Source organism: Ursus maritimus, unplaced genomic scaffold, assembly GCF_017311325.1.
Source record: "Ursus maritimus isolate PB19 unplaced genomic scaffold, ASM1731132v1 scaffold_14, whole genome shotgun sequence".
NCBI lineage: Eukaryota > Metazoa > Chordata > Mammalia > Carnivora > Ursidae > Ursus > Ursus maritimus.
In genome coordinates this window covers 60,027,502-60,034,395 of record NW_024423786.1, presented here as the reverse complement: position 1 = coordinate 60,034,395, position 6,894 = coordinate 60,027,502, and the positions used below count along the sequence as shown (strand labels likewise).

The following is a 6,894-nucleotide window of genomic DNA, read 5'->3' as shown; positions in this document are numbered from 1 at the left end:
CCCCCCCCCCCCCGCCACGTCGCTGGGATGGGACGCCCCCTTCCCCCCGCCCTACCCTCTGCTCTCCTGGTTCCCTAGGGAGAAGGTGGGGTGGCGGGCCTGTCACAAAGCTCCGTCTCATCCCTCCCCCCACGTGTCCTTCCAGCTTACTCCCAGCACCTGGACAACGAGATTAGCCACAGCAGTTACCTGGGAACCGACTACCCCACAGCCATGACCCCGACTTCCCCTCGGCGCTACTCCCCGGTGGCCAAGGACCTCCTGGGGGAGGAAGACATCCCCCGGGAACCGCGGCGAATCGTCATCCACAGAGGCTCCACGGGCCTGGGCTTCAACATTGTGGGTGGCGAGGACGGCGAGGGCATCTTCATCTCCTTCATCCTGGCCGGCGGCCCTGCGGACCTCAGCGGGGAGCTGCGGAAGGGGGACCAGATCCTCTCGGTGAGGGACGCCGGCCGCTGCCCACGCGCCCCCTCCCCTCGGGGCCGAGCGCAGAGCCCTGGGGCTGGCGCCTGGCCCCCTCTGCGGCCGCTCAGCCTCTCCCTCTCTCTAGGTGAACGGTGTTGACCTGCGCAGCGCCAGCCACGAGCAAGCTGCCATTGCCTTGAAGAACGCGGGGCAGACGGTCACCATCATCGCACAGTATAAACCGGAAGGTACTGGCCTGGAGCTCCCCCACCGCGCGGGCGAGGATGGGCCTTGGGACGTGGTCTTGTCAGCTGGGGGCTTCAGCGGGGACTACGGAGGGCAGCGGTAGGCTGGGCCGGAGTCAGGAACCTGCTTGTCCTTTCCCAGAGTACAGCCGATTCGAGGCCAAGATCCACGACCTTCGGGAACAGCTCATGAACAGCAGCCTGGGCTCAGGGACTGCCTCCCTGCGGAGCAACCCCAAACGGGGTTTCTACATCAGGTCGAATGCTTTCCGGGCCGGTTTTCTCTTGGTTGTGTGCCCCCACGCCGCCCCCAGCTCTTCCCCTCACCCCTGCCTGCCCCCTGCTCCCCACCCAGGCCTGACACCCCGCCGGGGCTCGTGGGCCCCGCTGCGGAGGTCAGCAGTTTGAAACAGCCCGTAGCAACTGGAAAGTAGCCTCTGTGCCGAGTACCCCCCTGCCTTCTGGCCCCTGCTCATCCCAGCGCTTGGGCCGGGCTACACGGTTCGGGGGCGCAGAGGTCACTGGCTGGCCGAGCAGGGGCCTGGGGGCTGTGTGGAATGTCGTGGGCACTGTGGCTCCTCGCTCCCCCCCGCCCCAACTCTGCAGCTGTCCTCAGCGCCGTCCGCTCTGGCCTGACCTCTTCCCGCAGGTCCAGACCTGCATTTCTGGCCATCTGCTCTCTGGACATGTCCCCTGGGATGGCCCCCAGGCATCTCACACTCAGCACGTCCCGACCTGGGCTCCCCACTTTCTCCCGTGTCCCCACGCTCTCGGTCTTGCTGAACCAGTCCGTGTTCCTGGCTCGCTAACGCCCTGCTAACAGGCGCCCTGTCCTCTCCGACTCCTGCCTGCAGGCGGGTCTGGCTTGGCCCTTCCCTCCCTGCTGGCCTCCAGCGCGCTCCTGGGCGCCTCCAGGCAGATCCAGACTGTCTCCCCTTTAGTCCCGTGGCTGCCTCAGTGGTCCTTCCTTCCCTCAGCCTGACCCCAGGGGTCGTGGCGGCCTGACTGGGATTTGGTCTTTATCTTTCTCACGGGAGTGCGTGGATTCTGGGTTACCTCTGTGGCTGTTCGGTGCGTGCGAGCTGCGGACCACCGTCCCCACACAGTTTGTGGGTTCCTCGTAGTCCGCGGCCCCCGTGGGAGGGTCGTCAGCCCTCTGCTCCGTTGCAGGGCTCTAGTCCAGAGGCCCGGGCGGGGTCTCGGGGTGTGAGGGGCCTCCACCTGTCGCTGACCGTCGGCCGCCCGCCCCCCAGGGCCCTGTTTGACTATGACAAGACCAAGGACTGCGGCTTCCTGAGCCAGGCCCTGAGCTTCCGTTTCGGGGACGTGCTGCATGTGATCGATGCCAGCGACGAGGAGTGGTGGCAGGCGCGGCGGGTCCACTCCGATAGCGAGACCGATGACATCGGCTTCATCCCCAGCAAACGGCGGTGAGGCTCCCCGGGGCCTGTAGCCTTCCTGCTGCAGACGCTCAGGTCCCAGAGGTCCCCGGGTGGGCAGCCTCGAGGGCACGGGCCTGCCCTCTGACTCCTTGGAGGTCCGTCTGCCGGGCACCGTCCCCCCCGTGAGCCTTTGGAGCAGGGCCCTTCGCCGGCCATCTCCCTACCCTCCCATCCTTCCATGTCCCCCACAGGGTTGAACGACGGGAGTGGTCAAGGTTAAAGGCCAAGGTAGGTGGGGGGAGTGAGCTTGGGGGGCGGAGCGGGGCCTCCCGGGTGGCACTCCGCCAAGCACGTGGCCTGCTCTCTCTCCGCAGGACTGGGGTTCCGGCTCTGGATCACAGGGTAGGTAGGATCAGCCTGGCCACCTGGGGAGAGGGAGCCCTGAGCTGCTCTCGGTATCCTCAGGACGGCGACGCGGGGCCCCGAGTCCCCTCAGAGCCCCTCGCAGATGCCCTGCCTCCCACTAGGTCGAGAAGACTCCGTTCTGAGCTACGAGACGGTGACGCAGATGGAAGGTAAGTCCCGGCCCGGAGGTCCCCCGGCCCTGCCCCACCGCTCCACCCCGGGGTCCGCCTGAGCCGGCTCTCTGTCCTCAGTGCACTACGCTCGCCCCATCATCATCCTTGGGCCCACCAAGGACCGAGCCAACGATGACCTGCTCTCCGAGTTCCCCGACAAGTTCGGATCCTGTGTTCCCCGTGAGTGCCATGGCCCTGGGCCGGGAAGGGCGGTGGGGGCGGGGCCCTGGGGGCCTCAGGCAGCGCGGCCGCAGGGGTTGGGGTGCAGGAGGACATGGGGGTTCTCAGAGCAGGGGTGCTTCTCAGCTGCTGTCAGGCTGCACAGCCATCGTTCGAGGTCGGGGGCGGTGAGGGGGGCAGGGGCCCTGGGAGCCGGGGTGCTGTCCTCCCATTCTTGGTCTCCCCACCAGCCCCCTTCCACGCAGGACAGCGGGCACCGCGGCGGTGTTGCAGGCAGGCTTTACGCTGGAGGGACGGTGCTTAGATCTTTGGGGGGGTGGGGTGGCTTCTGGCAGATACGACGCGGCCCAAGCGGGAGTATGAGATAGATGGCCGGGACTACCACTTCGTGTCCTCCCGGGAGAAAATGGAGAAGGACATCCAGGCGCACAAGTTCATCGAGGCCGGCCAGTACAACAGCCACCTCTACGGGACGAGCGTCCAGTCCGTGCGGGAGGTGGCCGAGCAGGTAGGACCCGCGGGCACCCAGCCTCTTCCTCCTCCCCTCTCCCCTCCCCATGGCCTTCCCCAGCTCTCTCTAACTCTCTCTCTCTCTCTGTCTCTTTCCCTGCTGGGTCTCCACTCCCTCCTCCGCCTCCTTCTCCTCTTGGGTAACTCTGTCTGACCGCCTGCTCCCCTGCCTCCTCCCTCCCTCACTTGCTTCCTGACCCCAAACTCTTCACCGCCATCTGTCCCCTCTCCTCCCCTTCCCTCCTCTCCTCCTTGCCCCATTTCTCCTCTCTTCCTCCGGCCTTGCCCTTGGTGGCTTGGCCTGCCCAACTTGGTCCCTCCTTCTGTCCCTCTCCCCTGTGGCCCTTTGCCCTCACCTGTTCCCGGGGTCTGCACCCCCCTCTCCGGCTCCTCTGCCTCCTCCTTTTCTCCCCGCTGCCCCCCACCCTGCCCTCTCTCCCTCCATGGCTCCGTTCTCCATCTGCCTCTCCTCCCTCCCACCTGTCTCCTTGTTTCTTCCATCTGTCTGTCCTCTGTCTACTCCCCCCATCCTACTTCCTCTCTCCTTTCCCCTTACTTTCTACTGCTCCTGCCCTCCACACCCCCACCCTGCTCACTGCTGCCCCTCTGGCCTTTTCTCTGCCCCATCTTCTGGGTCCCCATCCTGCCTGTCCCTCACCCCTCCCTCGTTCCCTCCGACCCCCTCCTCCTGTGCTGGCTTCTCCCCTTGTTCTCCGTCTGCCCCTTCCTTTTTCTCTCTGTCTTTCACGCTGTCTGTCCATACCCCCTTCCCACCTTGACTCCCTGCCCACCTGTCTTTTCACATCCATGTCACTGCCCCTTTGGGCAACCTCCCGTCCCCCACCTTTCCACGTCCTGTGTCCTGTCCCGGCACCTCTGTCTGTCCTTGCCCGCCACCTGCCGGTCCCCCTCCGCCCACCCTGCCTGCCCCCAGGGGAAGCACTGCATCCTCGATGTCTCGGCCAATGCCGTGCGGCGGCTGCAGGCGGCCCACCTGCACCCTATCGCCATCTTCATCCGCCCCCGCTCCCTGGAGAATGTGCTGTGAGTATGGTCCCGGGGGCCTCCCCTCAGCCCCCCACACCCGTGGCCCCAGGCCTCAGAGGGCTTCTGCCGAACGCTCCCCTCAGAACCTGGGACAGCAGCTCCAGCAGCCCTCGAGGGGGATCTGCCCCGGGAGCTGGAGCCTAGAGGATGTGGGGGAATCCTAGACCTTTCCCTTCCTCTCCAGCCTCGGGCTGGGCAGGACTGGGACTCCCAGCAGCCCCTGGGGCATACACCTGCTGGGACGAGCCAGGCCTTGCAGGCTGTTGGGCGTTAGAGTCTGAGCGCCTTCACTGGGGCTGAAGGCCGGAAGGATGAGGCTCTGGAGAGGTCCCCCGAGTGGCCACACCTGGCTGGGGTGGGGCGGGGCGGGGTGGGGAGGGGGCGGTCATCGCGGCCCCAGAGGATATTGGGAATTGTGTTTTTTTGCTACAAGCTTCACACGAGATAATAGTGGTGACCACGTAAGGTCCCTGGACGGAGGAGGTGAAAGGCGGGGCGGGACGCACGGTCAGGTGCACGTCTCTCTTGCTGTCCACAGAGAGGTCAATAAGCGGATCACAGAGGAACAAGCCCGCAAAGCCTTCGACAGAGCCACCAAGCTGGAGCAGGAATTCACAGAATGCTTCTCAGGTGAGCCCCCCCCGCCCCCCCGCTTGGGTGCCGCCAAGGGGCCCTCTTGGGGTGGGTGCGGCCGGCACAGGCGCCCCTTGCTCTGGGCGGGGCGACCAGCCTCACGGCCTGCTCCCCCCCGCCCCCAGCCATCGTGGAGGGCGACAGCTTTGAGGAGATCTACCACAAGGTGAAGCGTGTCATCGAGGACCTCTCAGGCCCCTACATCTGGGTCCCGGCCCGAGAGAGACTCTGACTCCTGCCCTGGCGTGGCCTGGACTTGCCCCGCCTCCCTCATGCGGGCCCCTTGGTCTGGACTGAATTGCCCGAGCCCTTTGCGCCCCCTAGCCTCCCTCCCGTCCCTTCTTATTTATTTCCTTTCTAACTGGATCCAGCCCTGGAGGGGGGACACTCCCCTGCATGTATCCCCGCACCCCAGAACTGGGCTCCGGAACCCCAGGAACCTGGGGTCTGGGGGGGGAGCCGGGCTCCTGGTCCCGAGCCCGTGCTCCTGAGGACCCGAGTCCCTGCCCGCCCCCAACGCACACACAAGCCCACCGGGGGCCGCCTGCCCTCCCCCCCTTCTCCCACACACATTCCAGAAGTCAGGGCCCCCTCAAGGAGCACCCCACTGCAGGGACGCAGGGCCACAGGCCTCCTCTGTCTCCTGAGGCAAGGCCTGTGGCCCCCCTGCCCCCGTCAGAACTCCCCAGGTCCCTTGGTTTACCATTTATTTTTTCCCATTTTTTTTTCTTCTCAAAGGTGGTTTTTTGGGGGGATAAGTGGGGGGACCCTACTGTGGGCCCCCTGCCTTCCACAGGCCCCCCACCTTTTTTCTTTGCCGGTTTGCATGAGTGGAAGGTCTAACTGTGGCTTTTTTTTTTTTTCCTGGGATTTATTTTTTATTTTATTTTATTTTACTTTTTTTTTTGGGAAAGGGGAGGGATGGGTCTAGGGAGTGGGAGCGTGGGAGGGAGGGTGGGGGGCAGGGGTTGGGGGTCGGGCGTCCGGGAGCCAGGGGAAGACTGGAAATGCTGCCGCCTTCTGCAATTTATTTATTTTTTTCTTTTGAGAGAGTGAAAGGAAGAGACAGATACTTGAAACCTGGTGTGTGGCCTGGTTATTTGGGACCCGGGTGAGGAGGGAGACATGGTGGGGGCATAGGGACGGGTCTGGTAGTCAGATCTTTCTTCATGCCAGCCCAGAGAGGGGAGAGTGGCCTGAAAGGGGTCTTGGAGGGACCCTGAAACCAGGGACCCCAAGTCAGTAGTAAAGTCTGGGCCTGGGAAGGGCTGGAGGCACTGTCCAAAATCACTGACAGACCCAGAAAGACGGGCATGGGGTCCCTGCAAACTTGGCCCATCCCTGATCACTCCCCTGGGCCATCTGGGGCCTATCGGGCAGCATGACGCTCTCGAAAGGAAAATATAGAGGAAACTTTCTTGGTTCAGGTTCATAGAGTTGTGGACAGAGCTGGGCTCTGGCAATGATGTTTACAGAGATTTGTTGGTAAGAAATGCCCTGTAAAATATTTATTCATTGGATTTCTTAATGTCCCATCTGTAGAAAGTTCGAAGCAGCTTTGCCAATAATCAGGGTAGGAGAATGGAACCTCGATACCAAAGATGAAAAAAAAAGCAAAAACAGATGTAGTAGCTGTGAGGGGAAGTACAATCTCTGAGCTTCCTGGTAGACGGGGCAGAAAGGGAAACGGTCCATCACCTAGTTCTTTCTTATAAAGGAGCAAGAAAGTTCTGGTTCTTTTAGGGAGTCAGATTTCCCTACCCTAAGCCTCGCTGAAGCTTCTCAGATGCTGTTGTGTAGGGTGTCGGTTCTCGGCTTTTCTTCTGCCACTGTTCATATGCTTGATAGGCCCGTGCCAGGAAGTCCTCAGCTGCAGCAGACGTGAGCCATTGCTGCTCCCTGTGATTCAGG

The 6,894-nt window shown here is 63.2% G+C and overlaps 1 protein-coding gene across 5 annotated transcripts in view; it reads left to right on the top strand.

Annotated features, from left to right (window-relative positions):
* DLG4 (discs large MAGUK scaffold protein 4) overlaps window positions 1-6,058 on the top strand; it is a 22,394-nt gene extending 16,336 nt beyond the window's left edge. For 3 of the 5 annotated variants that reach the window (XM_040629921.1, XM_040629920.1, XM_040629919.1), the window contains exons 12-20: window positions 1,907-2,083; window positions 2,287-2,323; window positions 2,410-2,437; window positions 2,563-2,610; window positions 2,692-2,793; window positions 3,129-3,301; window positions 4,238-4,347; window positions 4,889-4,980; window positions 5,109-6,058. In XM_040629921.1, the coding sequence (XP_040485855.1) occupies window positions 1,907-2,083; window positions 2,287-2,323; window positions 2,410-2,437; window positions 2,563-2,610; window positions 2,692-2,793; window positions 3,129-3,301; window positions 4,238-4,347; window positions 4,889-4,980; window positions 5,109-5,215 (874 nt within the window). In that variant the 3' untranslated portion in view covers window positions 5,216-6,058. Of the gene's footprint in view, window positions 1-151; window positions 442-553; window positions 657-795; window positions 911-1,906; window positions 2,084-2,286; window positions 2,324-2,409; window positions 2,438-2,562; window positions 2,611-2,691; window positions 2,794-3,128; window positions 3,302-4,237; window positions 4,348-4,888; window positions 4,981-5,108 lie in introns of those variants that run through there. The other 2 variants (XM_040629922.1, XR_005834730.1) reach the window with 2 other exon arrangements.
* The last annotated feature ends 836 nt before the right edge of the window (window positions 6,059-6,894 follow it).